Source organism: Anser anser, assembly GCF_964211835.1.
Source record: "Anser anser genome assembly, chromosome: 7".
Taxonomy (NCBI): Eukaryota; Metazoa; Chordata; class Aves; order Anseriformes; family Anatidae; genus Anser; species Anser anser.
The window spans coordinates 23,558,355-23,574,299 of NC_139727.1; the positions used below are offsets into that span (position 1 = coordinate 23,558,355).

At 43.0% G+C, this 15,945-nt stretch overlaps 1 protein-coding gene across 1 annotated transcript; it reads left to right on the plus strand.

The window, feature by feature from the left end:
• On the plus strand, positions 1 to 15,924 carry LOC310902854 (lysosomal acid lipase/cholesteryl ester hydrolase-like). The gene is made up of 10 exons (XM_083845008.1): positions 1 to 795; positions 2,642 to 2,780; positions 4,695 to 4,809; positions 5,629 to 5,827; positions 6,569 to 6,678; positions 8,311 to 8,447; positions 9,398 to 9,538; positions 10,561 to 10,632; positions 12,090 to 12,158; positions 13,122 to 15,924. The coding sequence occupies exons 2-10, from the start codon at positions 2,649 to 2,651 to the stop codon at positions 13,353 to 13,355; spliced, it is 1,209 nt and encodes a 402-aa protein (XP_083701134.1). The 5' UTR covers positions 1 to 795; positions 2,642 to 2,648; the 3' UTR covers positions 13,356 to 15,924.
• Positions 15,925 to 15,945: the final 21 nt, after the last annotated feature.

A 15,945-nucleotide genomic window follows, 5' to 3' on the forward strand; every position in this document is an offset into this window, starting at 1 on the left:
AATGTTGTTAGTATCCTGTCTGAGGAGAAGTTTATATGATGTTTTCAAAGTTAATTCAAAACTTGAGCATCCGTACTGGAACAGGCTAATTCAGAGCAAACTGATCTTTCTGTGTTGTGGTATTCACTGACAAACAGATTTAGGAATGTATGTGTAATACCAAGTATATTCCTTTTAAATTATCTCTATTTTCATTCTAAGATTACCTAACAAAAAAGAATTGTCCCCAAGAAACCTGCCAGTGCAGTTCAGAAAACAAGTGGCAGGTGTGGAACCAAGGACAATGCCAGCTTATGTGCAAACCACAGTAGCAGAGACCACATTTGTAGGTAGAAAACATTGAAAACAGCTGGACTCATCCTCATCTTCATCCCAGAACAACATGATCACTGCCCAAGACGGCCAGTAGCACAAAGCAAGACCTGTCACAGCCTCAGGGAACATGAACCCCCAGGTCCTTGCTAAATATCCTAACCACAGATTAGGTGCCTCTTAACCTTTCCTGCTCCATGGTGCAATTTGGTCTTTCAGTATGTCACGCAAAGGTGCTATTTATCATAACATATCTCCACTCCTTAAGTACTGCCAAATCAGCACTTAAACGTCCTCGCCTATACATGCAGACAACACACAACACTCTATTGCTGCTCTTAAGTGAATTTTGATTTCCTTTTTTTGGCATAAGTTTCTGCCAGTGAATCAGTCTACTAGCAGAGACAGACAAGAGACTGCAGCAGAAGACAGTGAAAGGCAGCGAAAGAGAAGACAGAAGACAGTAAGGCAGTGAAAGCAGAGGTAAGTTGCTTGTACATATGTGTTCATGGTCTCTGTCTCCGTTGCCTGTCTCCATAAGATGTGCAGTCTTGGTTTTGTGCAGTTGCTTGTACGAGCAAACAGCCTGCATCCTCTCTGATCTGTAAGCCTGTTGCTATGCGTTTAAGTGCATGTTTTCCAAACTTGAGTAGAGGAAGAAGTATTTAATCAACTAAAGCAAAAAAGGAATAACTGACAGTTTCATCTTGCTCTGCTTATGTTTTGTTTTTTTTTCCTAAGACCATCATTGTGGTTGAGTGAAAATGTCAGTATTGAAAGAGTGTGCATAAATTGGCCATTTTGCACTCAGTCTCAAATGCATTTAAGATTTCCTCATAGGTTAACCATGAGATTCAGATATCTTCTAGTTGTCCTAGTGGCTTTCAGTCCCACTTACAGTTGAATGTGAAAAAAATATTATGACTCTCTCAAGAGTATGTTGATGAATTTCTAGACGGTTTAAAGCTTATCTTCATTAAATATCAAAAGTTTCCAGAAGTTTTGAATGGCCTTTTTAATGTACCTTTAAAGTGGTCTCTTTCATTACTTTTTTTTTTTAAATTAAATATTTCTGTCAATTTCAATTTGCCAATTAAATGCTTCCCTTTACCATTGTTTCATAAGATAAAAAGAGTAGATTGTTGTTCAAGGTTTCTACAGTCAAGACTTTACCTCTGAAATTAATGAGACAGCGCGTGCCAAGCTTTGGAGTTAATTGGTGTGCTCTATCTGATTTAGAAAGCATTCATCTCGAAGTGCCTTAAAGCACTAAGATGGGTGACAATATAGTACGCAGAAAGAAGTATACCTGAAAAGGGGCAACAATTTTGCTACCCTCTTGCCTCATCCGTTAGTAGCAAAACTATGACTTAAGTTGAACTTTTGAGTTTGCTTCCCAAACTACATTCCACATGCAGACAGACACAAAGGAGCATGATTTACTTCTAATAGAACAGAATAAAACAGTAGAAAGCAGTGAAGAGTGTCTGCTATAAAACTGTGCTACCAGTGCACACAGATGGGAGGATCTCTCTCTGTTCTATTGACAGAAGAATGGAAGCATTTGCCTGTAAAGTGAATAGACTAGAGTAAATTAGGATGCCAATATTAAAATTGAGGGTATTTCCCAGTTTTCATTTCATCTGATTGTTCTAGTGACTGAAGGGAACAAAATATTTAATAAAATTTTAAAAGAACTGAGAACTCACTCCCTCATTAAAAAGTTCAGACAGAATGAATCTCTTGGTTATCCCTTCCAGGCTGTCCCACTCTTAAAAGTCTTCCCTGCAATATGCCAGATAGTACACTGTTTTTACAACCTGTCTGGTGTCTCTGTGCTGATTATAAAGGTGGCTACAGCCAAAAAGAACATGTAACAGCTGACTTCTGCCCAGCAGGGTACTAACGAGATAGATGCCACTCTGCAATTTCTATTCAGCAACACTGCCCAGTGACCATAAGTCAGCACCCTCCAAAACACAAGAAAAGGGACTCTTACCTCCAGGTGGCCAAGACACATATATACAATAGGGAAGACCATATGTGAGAAAGAAAGGAATAAACTTAAGGCACAAGCTAGCACTAATATCCTACAAGAACATTCCCTCAGGCCTGTTCCACATCCTCCTGGAGCCCTTGACTCACTCATGACCCTTGTTACCTGACATTAACTGCAGACAGTCCCTCCTCACACAGGTATGTGTTTCTGTCAGCCCCTTGGGGAACACCCGGGGCAACCTCCAAGAGACTCCCCACCTGGGTCTCCCTGTGGAATTCCCCAGCTCTCCCTTCCCACAGCAAACGCACGTGCCTCTGCTCTTTCACGCAGCCCCGAGATGTGGTGCCTCCTCGTGCTGCTCTGCTCCCAGGGAGCTGCCTTTTCAGCAGGGTTCACAGCACCCTTCACTCTCGGCTCAGAGGGAACACAGCACATGAAGCACCGCAACCCTGAAGACTTTATGAACGTTGTAAGTTGTGGCACTTTCTCTGCCTTTCTTTTAAAGTGTCTCTCACAATACCGCCACCACGGTACCAACTCTAACAGCCCATGTGAGGAGGTTTCAAGAAGGGTCCCCTCCTGGTCGCCCATTTTCCCAACCTGCCTCTTTCAAAGCCACTGCATTAGGGTCAGGACTGCTGTGACCAGGTCGGGATGGGCCAGGGACAGATGGGAACCTTGTACATCACACCAAGACAGACATAGCACCGGAGCGGGGTGTGCCAGCTGCCACCTTTGGCTCAGAGGCCAAGCAACTCCCCAGAACCTGATGAAGGACGCTGGAGATTCAGGCTGCTGAATTTTAACCCCAGCAGCAGGACTCAGCTTTAGACTGTGGCCAGAGCACACAGAGCACAGCACAGCCAGCTCAACAGGCTTTCTCTGCCTGCATTTAGAATGAGCCCCAACAGATGCGTGAACATGTGGCTTATAACTGTGACACCTGCTTGCACAGTCACCTTTCTCAACACGCCCAGATGTTTCAGACTAGTGCACAAAGAAGGGGAGGGTTGGATCCTGGCAAGAGGACAAAGATCCTTCCAACATTTTGATAGGGAGCACCCACGTACAAGAAACGTTGACATCTTATCCAAACAGTTGGAGCTGCCAGAGAGAGACTCCTCTGCAGCGGAGGCAAAGGCTAGCTTCTACTGTCAAGAGAAGCAAAGTCCTCCCCTTCTTTAACAACCCGGTTCCTCAGTATGGTGGCAAGGGAAGTTGAATCCCTTCTTAAAGCAGTAGATTCTCACAACACAGGGTAATCCAGGACCCCTTGTTCTGACTCACCAAAGCTTTCCTCACAGACCTGGCAAGAGCATAAGAACAGGTGGTACTGTGAGTTTGTAACAGGAGCTCCACCCTACACAGCTTACCTAACCGCACTTTGGCAGGAAAGGACTCATTTGGACCAAAGACCGCATCTTCTGGCACAGTCTAATACTGATACTGCTGCATGTTTACCCTCTAGAAAGGTACCACCTGCATCAGCCTTGCACAACAGGACAAACTATCTCACTTGCATTTGCTGTGTGAGCTGAAGCAGTCTCCCCTCAGGAGGCAGGACCTGAACACGGTGAAACCTGACTTTTCACGTTCCTCTCCCCAGCCACCACACTTCACAGCAAGCAATGGACCTGTCTACTTTATTTTCAGACACACGGGTCTAGTGAGGAGGATGTAAGCTTTCCAGCTTTGTAACACACAAAACGCCAAGCACAGCCAATGCATTCAGGAAAGGTGGTGGGAAGCACTGGTATGGACAGGGAAATCTACTCCTCGAGCAGTCCTAATACATGACAGCACATTCAAACAAGCTCCAGAGCCAAGGAACCTTCTCATTTCCTGCAGAGGTGATCTTTGTCATCTCACCATTCTTATGAGCCTGAGTAGTGCTCAGGTACCACTGCCACAGCAATTACTACCCAGCCAAAACCTAAACAATAGTAGTGTATGTCAGGAATGCTCCAAGAATAATTAGGTGCTTCTGCCCAGGCAAACTCAGCTCTTGGAATTTCAATTTGAGAGATACAGCATTAAAGAGCGTACACAAACCACATCAATCAAAGACAGGTCAGCTTCTCTCACTATTGTTGGCATCCTCCAGCCTCCCCTTCATGGCTGCTTCACCATATATATCTGTTCATTCCCAAGAGAGACATGGCCAGAGAGCTGTGCTGTCCTGCAGGAATCTCTGTAGGGTCCCTTCCCACTAGTGTAACACAGGACAATAGGGAATAAGCCAGCAGCATGGAATTGTGTTCATCTTCCTGGCATGTTTTTGGCTAGCTGCACATCCTTGGACAGAAGCAGCCTCTGGACACCTTTTCCACCAACCTCTACACTGTAAGTGCATGTTAACAAGCTTTCCTTTGGCTTCCCACAGAGTGAAATGATCAGATATCATGGATATCCCTGTGAGGAGTATGAAGTTACCACGAAGGATGGATACATACTTGGTGTTTTCAGAATTCCCAGTGGGAGGAACATGCAAAATACAGGTGTGACATGGTTATAGGACATAAGGAAGGTCTGAGATCCAACTCCTACGTGGGTCCCCCACCTTTCAACTTTGCACATGTACTGGCATGTTCCACAACTTCCCATCTCAGAAAAAGCACCTAGTCAGGAGCGCGGTCTGAATTCTGAATCTATCTAAAGACCACACCTTCAATGTCTGTGTTCAGACTTCAAACTTCTGTGACTTTTTTTCCATAATTCCCCTTCTTGTCTTCCACATTTGGTACAACTGTTGGCAATATCTTTGTTGACAAAAACTCTCTGAGTTGACATTGAAATAGGTATTCCTTGCCTCATGAAGGACAGTCAACCTGAAGTCAAGAAGGTGATCGATTTTTCTGTATCCATCTATTGGTTACAAATCACGTCATTGGTTGGGAAGAAATAGTTTTTCAAATTTTCTTAGTAGAATGACAATTTGTTCCTGGAATTCAAGGGTCATAAATGCTGGACAGTACTGCTCCATTTCCTGCTCTTCCATTGTCATCCTAATATGCTATTTTGTCTTTAATTTTTTATGTCTAGAAATCAAGGGATTTGTAGGTTGGTTTCTCTGTGAAAATGGATGTTGGCACTGGCCATTTGAATGTGTTCTTTTTTAGCTAGTCCTGACATGAAATAAGACAGCTTGCATGGAACCAAATCCTCCATGCAGCTTACCCCAAAACCCATGGCCAGCATCCATCAGTTTCTTGAAGAAGGAATGTTTAAAAAACCTCATGTAAAATCATACCCTGCAACTCAATTTTAACTACACATTACTTCTTGCTATAACATAAGAAAATGCTCTTCTGTTGCAGGGAAAAAGCCAGCAGTCTTGCTACACCATGGTACTTTTGCAGATTGCACTTACTGGATATCTAACCTGCCCAGAAACAGCCTAGGCTTCATCCTTGCAGATGTCGGCTATGATGTTTGGTTGGGAAACAGCAGAGGAAACACCTGGTCTTCAAAACACAAGACCCTTAAGCCCTGTCAGAAAGAGTTCTGGCAGTTCAGGTACTCTGTGGAGAAAGAATATCTGAAGACAGCAACTTTCAGGGGACTAGCAAGTTTGTGCAATTAGTATTGGTAGACCCTTTCCCCCTTCAGGCAACTGGTTTTCATGTAATCTGATTTCAAGTGGGACATACAACTTCTAAGGGGACCAGACCAATTCTTTGTGGATTCAACCACACTGGGCTTGTCAGGGAGGTGAGAGGAAGGACTTGGCTGGGTGGTCCGGACAGGGCTTTCTGGAATCAGCACACAAAGAAGCAAAGCTGGAAGTAAACAGGTCACCCACCATCTTTGTACATATGCAGGGCCGGTTTCTTTTGGGGAAAACATTTCCAAAACTGGGAGGAGGCATCTGTAACCTGATGGTCTCCCGCTAGACATCATTCTCCCAAGTACAGACAGGAGAGGACAATACACAGCTGAATCTAGAAATCTGACCTATCACTCCTGACATTAACTGACAGAGAAATGAATTTTATTACTCCTGCTAGTGAAAGGACTCAAATCCACATCCTGGACTGGTATCTCCTCAGCAGAAAGTCCAAGGCATCAGGCAGCCTGTCAGTACAGTTGTGTCCTTCTGTCCCCTTCCCCAGCTCACAGAAAAGAATCCAGACAAAGTGTGCATCCTCATCTTTGAACGGGTCCGGCTTGGTGTTATGAAGAAAATTGACGTTCAGTAACTCACGCTGTGATAAAGTACATGCCCCTCTGTCAGCTTTTTGTGTTTCTCCTTTGTAGCTTCCATGAGATAGGTATATACGATCTCCCAGCTGAGCTGTACTTCATCATGAATAAAACTGGACAGAAGGATGTGTATTATGTTGGTCACTCAGAGGGTTCAACTGCAGGTAATATTAGGACGCCTGAGTATGAAATAGTTAACATCACTACCTGACTGGGATGTCTCTCTCTCTGTCCACTATCTTTCTCTCTCATAAAAAGTTATTAAAGGGAGAAGTACTTTGTAACTCGACACTTGCAAAAAAAAAAAAAAAGGATTTTTTTCTATGAGCTGTTCTATCTGAAACAAGCAGGTAACAGAGGACTCAGAAACACTTTTAACTTCTGAAAGGTTACTGATACATAAAAGCTAGTATTTACCAGGCACAGTTTGCTAAGTATCCTTTTTTATTATACTCTAGCCATTTATTGTTATTTTTTCAGAGTCTTCCAGCAAGAGGATATTTTTCTTAAAGTTTCAGCAACAAGGAGCTTTTATTAACCTAAATTTTTAAGATTTATACCTCATGGACTAAAATAATCCTCAGTGGATTAGACTCAATAATCCTCATGGATTAGATGTAAATACAAAAAGCAACAATCCATAAGACAGTTCTAAGGAAAGGAGACCAAAACAAACAAACCCCCCCAAAAAAAAGAACACAACAACAACAAATTAAATATGTCTTGTGACCTAACACCAGACTTACTATTTAAAACGTAGTTAATGTACAACTATAACTCAAAACATTATTGTTTTAAAACAAATTACCAGGCAATCGAAATTAGAAAAGAAATATCAATGCTCAAAACTTCATTGCTATTAGCTCCTCCGTAACAAAATCAACACACTTATGGTCTTTGGATGTTGTTAGTGTTTATGATTTATGCATAGGATCCATGAAGAGATATTGAGTTTTATGTCATTGTGTGTCATTGCCATTGTATAAAAATAAACCTCAACAACTGAGGAGAATTATTTTTTTTTGGGGGGGGGGGGGGGGGGGGGGGAGGAGTTGTATTTGGCCATATTATTAGACCGTTATTTTCCTTTCCTCTCATAAGAGCATTCTAAGTTTTTGGGGCAGAATAAATCACTCAGGCCAAGATATCATCATCCTTGTCTACAGGTACCTCTGTTTTAGGCAACCAGTTAAGATTGTCACTAAATCCATCAGTGGAGAAATTTGGACACATTCAGAAAAACAAGATAGGATGTACACTTTTTGTTCTCCTTTCCTTCCTTTCTTCCTTCCTTCCTCATATGGTTACTTTTCTGTGCATTCACTCTCACCTGAGTTTACACTTTGTTACAAGCCAAAATTCTGCTCTTAGCCTCCCAGCCTTCAGGTATTTACTGCATTGCTGCATGCCATCATCAACATACAGAGGCTTTTAGAGTCTACAAGCTGAAAAACTCATTATGTTATTAGAGTTTGGGGAACTTCAGCGGGAATCTGAATTCAGAAAATCTGACTGATGCATCATCTCCCAAAAACTGGCCTAACAAAAAATTGTCAATTCTGAGAAAATCAATGTTTGGACATCCTTTAATGAAGATGTATCCTTAGAATGAACTCTTTCCCCCAAATAAAGTTTCAAGGATCAAACACTTTCCTTAGGTCTGCAGCACAGAAGAGGACAACATACAATGTGTTGTTATTCTAGTGTCATTTTTTATTTGCCACCTACTGCTTTTTATATATTTGGTCTGTGGAAGACCTCTTCACTAACTTGATTTGTGTCTCCTGTGTTTGCAGGCTTTGTAGCATTTTCTACATATCCTGAGTTGGCTCAAAGAGTTAAAGTGTTCTTTGCTTTGGGACCAGTAGCCACAATCACATATGCTACAAGTCCTTTCGTACAGTTTGCACGTCTTCCTCAGCCACTGATCAGGGTATGTCATTCCTTCTGAAAGACCTAAATGCCTGCTTTGTCTCTACTGGATTCACTCAGGCTGAACTGAGTTTTAAGAGGGTGATGAGTTAAGAACGAATTTAGGGCATCAGAGTATTGATAGTGCTGGTAGACTTCAGATTTCCACAAAGCTAAATTACAAAGCTTGACACAACATCTCTTTGGAAGTTCATTAAGAAAGCCAGCATACTTGCACCATTACTTATTAAGATCAAATACTTTTGAAGGAAGCTCACAAATACCATAAATAAAAGGTATCTACATAATCTACTAACCTGAGCCTTAAGCTTTAGTAGAAAACTACAAATAAGGTATTTCACAACTTAAATTCATTAGATATACAGTAGCTTTATGCTCATGAAATATTTCTTTGTAAATAAAGGAAATTTAAAGGGTTATATCTATTTGACACCATAATTTGCCAATTTAATAGAATGATCTGGGAATGGTAGAAACCCCGTATTCTGTACTTATATGTCAAACTGCAGAAGCTCATGCTCTTTCTGCCCAAGCTGTACCCAGTATGTGACTATAGAGTGCCCACTTCTACATCCTCTCATTTGTCTTCTCCCTCTTTGCTTAGTATCAATATTCAGATTACAGTTTTGTGCACCTGCCTGGAAAAAGGACTGGGGCAAACAGGGTCTCCCTATACATTACAGCCATGACTGCAGCCAACTGCCCTTTCTCACTGAGGCCTGTGCACTGAAAACAGGTGGATATCAACCTCCAAGACTCATACCAAATAAGAGGCAGGAATAATGTGCTGTGTGCTCTGGGGAAAAATGCACTTTAAAGGATAATGGAATGGCAACCGGTTTCAGCCATCTTAGTTAAGAGGCTAGGCTACTAGAGAAAGGGAGAAACAATTTTCTGCATGTTGCTCCTGCAACAAGAAAAAGAAAAAATTTGCACTTTTTTGCCCCTCAGTTACTTCTTGGCTGCAAAGGAGTTCTTCGCCAGAATGAACTGACAAAAGGGCCTGCAACACTGCTATGCGCAACTCTGGGAAAACTTTGTGCCAGTATCTTCTGCTTCATAGCTGGGGGCAGTATACAAAATCTGAACACGGTAAGCATGTCCAAGAACACCTTTATACAAGTAAAGCTGAAGTAATTTTGAAGAAAAAATGATTTTCCTGCCTTATGTCTATATATACAGTTGCAGGGATATATAGAAATGTGTTGGGGTTTTCAAATAATGCCAACTAGGACTTCAGCTGATGATGAAATCAGCCACCTGACATTCAGATCACACTAGGAAGAAAGTCTGAATTCAGCCTGTTTTCATCTTGCAATAATGTACCTCAGTGTTGCCTCTTCTGGGGCTAAGCCAAAGAAATGTTGGCCAGATACCAAAGCTCTCTAAAATGAAGAAATGGATGATGGAGAAAGATCTTCTTATTTTGCAAAATTCTGATTTTCCTTCCTAAATAGGATGACAACCATATCTTCTGAACATAAGAGACTGTTTATTTTTGGTACCTACATGTCAAAACATTTCGAGACAAAACTCAGTCCTGAAAGTTGTTTCTTCACACTTCTCTCAATGCCAATATATCATTCTTTGACTTTGGCTGCTACCTTTTTTTTCTTTCCTTTTTTTTTTTTTTCTTCAGACCTTCTACGTATCTGTTCTCGGTGGCTTTTGCTTTCCCACACTCGTTATTTAACAAGTCTTCCCATAAAAAACTCACATACATGAAGTCTCATTATCTTCAAGCTAACAGCCTACTAACAATCCTCCTCTAATGACTGAGCAGAGCTTTACTTAAAAGCACCACGCAGACTGTAAAAACTCAGAAAAGGTAAAGCCATACATACTCCTTGAATGCAGCTTTCCATATGACTGAGCACTAATGTGGGAAAGACTCTTTGTCCTTCAAAATTAAGCATAAAACTCTATGTAGTAACTCCTATTGTAAAATCACATTATATGCGAGTCTAACATCAATTTTGTTTAATATTTGAAAAATATCCTACAATATGGTCGGGGCTTTAACACAGCAGCAGTATGTTGCTCAGGTCCTTCACAGCTTTATTCTGTCACAACACTGAACCCTTGCCTTTATAACACTTCTGCTTTCTCTCCAGAGTCGAACAGATGCATTTGTAGCACATTACCCAGCTGGGACATCAGTACAGAACACTATTCACTGGCATCAGGTATAACTGTGTACTGACATAAGCAGACTCGTACTGCTGCTTCTTATGCAACTGACAGCCTACAGGGAAGTCCAGAGGCGGTGGTTCTGGGAAATTGCCCAACACGTCTTCTCACACAGTGCCGTAAGCAGCTGCCACCAAGGAAGCACTGCTTCCCATGGCTCACCAGACCATTACCCACATTGTCCCTTTCGTATCAGACCTTTCTGCATGTTAGGGTCTAGTGGCTTCCAGCCTTCAGCTTCATTTGTGAAGACAGTTGCCTCGAAAGCTGCAGAGGAGCACTCGAGCACAGTTGAGGCACTTGGCAGGCATTAGGAAGATAGCGGAAATGTGGGAAGCCAGGGGATGAGCCAGAACAAAGTGATCCAGGTTAAAGCTTTTCTCCCAGAAGGTTAATTGCAGCCTGGATCACCTCCCAAAGCCAGTTAACCACACAAGTGCTTCTGCTGGCACAACGGGAAAGTGAGGAAACACCTTTCTTGCTGGAAACTTACGCCACTCTTAGACATGAGCTTGAATCAGACCAGAGCAAGAGCAGGTCTCAGAAGCATGTTACAGCACATGCTCAACACTATGGCCTTTTCTGCCAACACCTGTTATGGTCTTAAGTACGTGCATGCTCCTGCATACAGCCCTGACTACAATTTCTACCGTCCAGACACTCAGCACGCAGATCCAGCAAACAGAGGCAAGGTAAGAGATATCTAGCACATCCCCAGTCACTTAAAGCCTTGAACTCAATTCACCTAGGAATAACTGAGGAAAAATTTCATTATGACCTCTCACCTTGCATTAGATAAAACCACTCACAAATCAAACTACTAATCAGGTTTGGAATTAAAAAAAAATGCACTCACCTTTTCAGTAACATTATTAATATTTTTTTTTCTTTTTAAGTCAAAATAGATTCAAGACTACTATTTAGTGATAGACTATTCACACTCCACCTTCACTAGCTAAACTCTTGTAAGAATTACAGAGCCACTGGAAATATCACCACTACTGTCAGCAGACCAGACACTGCTGACACACAAAACAACAAGGTGTGGGAGGAGAAATCATACGTTACACTAGATAACCAGTAAGAGCCCTGACAGGCACTAGACAGCCTGGCCCTCCTGCCAAGGTGAAAACTGAGCACAACTCCACATCACAAACGGGGACCCCACCTTAGTTAATTTAGACAAACAGCACTTTAAAAACAAAATATAACAAGGGTGGCAGCTGAGGATCAGGACAGAATGTTAGCAAGGGCAAAGGCAATAAAGCCTCTCGTCCTACGACCCATCTTCGGTACCTGTGGAAGCCTGCAGCTGGAGGAAGGGGTGGGAGGAAGCCACAACGCACTGTCTGAGCCTTGGGTCAATCACAGGGAGGAAAATACCTCCTGCACTCTGCTCTGTCTCTTATCACTAACGCTTTCCTCTTACCTGTCCTTGTTAAAATAATCACAGGTAGCACATGCAGACCGATTCCAGGCTTATGACTATGGCTTGAAGGAAAACATGAAGAAATACAACCAGGTAAGGCAATAACGTTTTCCTGAGAACTCCTCCTTGGGTCATGGCAAAACTAAGAACACAGAACTTCAGGTTTTAGAATCCATGAGCTCCACTGCTACAGAAAGAAGGAGAGAATGCTCTGAGATAATGTTTCACCCAAACCTAATACCGCTAAGTGTAAGTCTATTCATAGATAGTTGCTTGCAGACAGCTAATAGAAGTTCATTTTCCCTTCCCTACTGATGCAGGGATGTGTCCAGTGATATGCTGATTTACCTGCCATTCCCCAAAGGCTAAGAGTCACAGCCTGGCCACTGAAAAAAAAAAAAGAAAAAAAAAAAAGAAAAAAAAAAAGAGAGAGACAAGGAAATGCATCTCTCACCTTGTTTTTGGAAAGCTTCTTATGAAATAGAAGGAATGCTTTAGAACAGCACAGTGAATACTGCTGTGGTGAACTAACGTACATTGTACAGAAAAAAGGAGACAGATAAAACTTGGTTACTGCCTTGTCAGTCCTCAGAAATGCTGCTCTCTTCCTGCAACACTGACAACTTGTCTGACAATTTTTGAGATTTGATCAGATCTGTTGACTTCTAGTAACATTTGTGAGTCAGGGCAGGTTGTTTTACATGTGGCATGTTAGGTGGAAAAATACTCCAAAGATTTCTTAGACACCTTCCATCCACATAGAGTCTTTAAATACCAAAGTTTGAATTTTGGACAGGGTGAAGTTCTATTCCCAGTACACTGCATGTTTAGGAAATGGTCAAAAAATAAACCAGACTGAGAAAAATAACAGAACTGCGTTTAAATAACAGCGGTCAATTTAAAAGCATCTTTTGCTAGGGAAATAAACATTAAGAGGGTCGGCTTACTGTTTTCCTGTAGCAAGTGCAGAAGGGAAACAGAGAGATGCCTGCACAGCATCCTTTCTCTAAACACAGCTTCTGATGTAACTATTCATGTCTCCTCCCTTTCTTGCAGCCTACTCCTCCTGCATACAACATAGAGAGGATAAGCACACCCATTGCTGTTTGGAGTGGCGGACAAGACAAATTTGCAGATACAAAAGACATTGCAAAGCTACTTTCTCAGATTACTAATCTCTGTTACTATAAGCACATTCCTGAGTGGGGACATCTTGATTTCGTCTGGGGCCTTGATGCAACTGAGAGAATGTATCGGAAAATCATTGAACTAATGATAAAATACGCTTAAAGCTTCATTCAGGGAGCTCATTCATGCAGTAAACCCCCTCAAATTTCTATTTAGCAGCAGAATATAGGCATAAGGATTGGTATCGGGGTTTGTATTTTCTTGCATTTTCCATGGCATTACAGTATTTTGGTGACTGGAGTCTCTCTGAGGAAGCTGAGGTACATGGGGATGACCACTGAATATACAAACATTAGAGGGCACGCTTCAGAGGGGTGGCTTGCTTTTTATAAACTGTTATAGGACTGACTGATTTTGCTATAACCAAGCTTTTATTTTCTCTCCCTTGTATATCAATATCAAGTGTTCCACTTGAGACAGAGGTGATATCACATGAAAACATAAAAATTGGATATATTCATTTCTCTGTTGAAGTATTACCAATCTTTGTTTAAATTAAATCATCTATTGTCTTAATAAAGTCATTGGCCTGTTTTTGTTTCCTCCCCTTATCAAGAGCAGCAAGGCTGAGCCACAAGGCCTTCTGCCATAAGACTACCCTGCCATCTAAACATACAGTAGCTGGCTTCAGTGGCCCAAATGCCAGGAAAACCTATCTCAGAAAATCTATGTCAGAGAGAAATCACTTAACTGTTGGACAGACGCAGATGCTCTCTTGCCTTTCACGCCCACACACCAGTGAATAGTTTGGTCACCCCCTGACTACAAAGAGCACAAACATCTTCATATCCATCACTTGGCAGCTGAGGATTGAGGATATGCCGACATACCAGGCAGGCTGCACATCAAGGACTAGAGCACCCATCCCAAGAAACATTCCTGACACTGCCAGTGAAGTTGTTCCAAGTTCTTACTGATTCTCAGTTCACCATGTCAGCGTGTTCTGCCCACTCACCTACAAGATAATCCAAAAGGTGAAATATCAAATCTAAGGATTCGTCAGTATGGGCCAAGACAGAGTAATTCACGTACTGGGGGTGTTCCTGGGTGGAGGCTAAAGCCCAGATTCCTCAATGCAGTTTTTTAGTAAATGAAATCCATTTGATTGTAATCTGGGAGACAGACACCAATATATAAGCAAAACATGTTTGTCTCATGCAATATATAAAACATATGCAAAGGAAATGACACAACCTGTTTGGCACCTGTGGTACCACAGGGAACTGAGATCACAGTTTCTGGAGAAGTTTGCAGTCCACAGCTCAGAACAGCTACTCTCACCTACACATTGCTTGTGACCTGAGCACCCCAGAGAGCTCAGCAGAGGCCTAGCCCTGCTCCTCGGTGTAGCAGAGGAGACGGGGCTTTACACCCAGTACAAACAAGAGCTCCAGGTCTGAAAGGCAGGGAGGGAGCAGGACCAAGAATTTGAGCTTAGGTAAAGACGAAGCGAGCACCTCTTTGAATGGTCTTGCAGCAAAGCCCCTCGCCTCTGCTCTCACCCTCCTGCAGCACCACCTACACTGACACAAGCTGCACACCAGAACCCAGCAGCGCGATGCTGCACAAAACATACGATAGAAGGGATGGAGAAGACAGAATCCCAACACCAAACTCATCCCACCCTCACCAGTGGTGCCCTTTCCCTGCTGCAGAATCGGGGCTAACCAGGAACTACCTCAGACCCTCCATGGACAGAGCACACGGCTCTGCCCAACTGAAGAAAGCAAAGGGCAGGCGCTGGGAACCGTGCTGTGTGGGAGATGAAAAAGGGGGACCTGGCAGCTCTTCAAAACCTGGCTGTGTGGATACAAGGCTGAGAGCAAGCTCACTCGGCTTGGGAGCAGCCACCGAGGGGCACTCAAGGACATCAGCATCTCCAGAGAGCCTTCGCGTGCTCTGCTGGAAGAACCAGCCCCAGACACACCCTGCAAAAGGTCACAGGGAAGCATTCAGGTCAGTGAAACACTGCTCAGAAAAGACAGCAACATGCAATGTCTTGCATACTGAAAACCTAAATGTCATGATGGAGAGCTAATGTTCCAACCTAACATCACCTCTGACCCAAATGACGTTTACAAAGGGTTGCCAAATTCTCTCATGGAAGACAAAAACAATTTCCAAATAGTTTGATTGGAACACTTGCCAATATGGATTCCTGCAAGCAATCATTATCTTCACACTAGAATCGATCATGAGTGCAATCCTGTAATGGCCAGTGTCTGGACAAAGAAAAACACCCGCCCTTTACACCTCCCCTCACAAGACTGTTACCCACCCAGCCTGCAGCCCTGTAGCACTGCGAGGGGCCCGTGCGCCTCTGCATCGGGCTGGGATTAACTCAGCACTCCCACCAGCACCAAGAAACCCCACCATGGAGCAAACTGAAGACTTTATTTTATAACACCTGATTCCACACTTTGTGAACCACCGGTTGGAAAAATGCAAGCAACCAAGGCGAGCAGTCATACAAGCAGGACTTCTGTTTCTCGCCTGAATTAGCCCCTCCCGTTCTTAGAGCCAGGACCAAAACCTGTCGCCACCAGCACCAGGAGTGGTACCTCCAGACCCCAGTCTGTCGCTGTTCTGGCTGACCCCAGTCTGGAGGATGCTGAGCAGCCAGAACAGCCACAGGCACAGTGGAAGGAGATGGCCTCGCCATGCCCCGGCTGACAGGGTGAGCTGCGTATCT

Coding starts and splice junctions, on each gene's coding strand:
- LOC310902854 (XM_083845008.1), top strand. CDS start 2,649: ATGTGGTGCCTCCTCGTGCTGCTCTGCTCCCAGGGAGCTGCCTTTTCA. Junction 2,781..4,694: donor CTGAAGACTTTATGAACGTT/GTAAGTTGTGGC, acceptor GGCTTCCCACAG/AGTGAAATGATCAGATATCA. Junction 8,448..9,397: donor TTCCTCAGCCACTGATCAGG/GTATGTCATTCC, acceptor TTTGCCCCTCAG/TTACTTCTTGGCTGCAAAGG.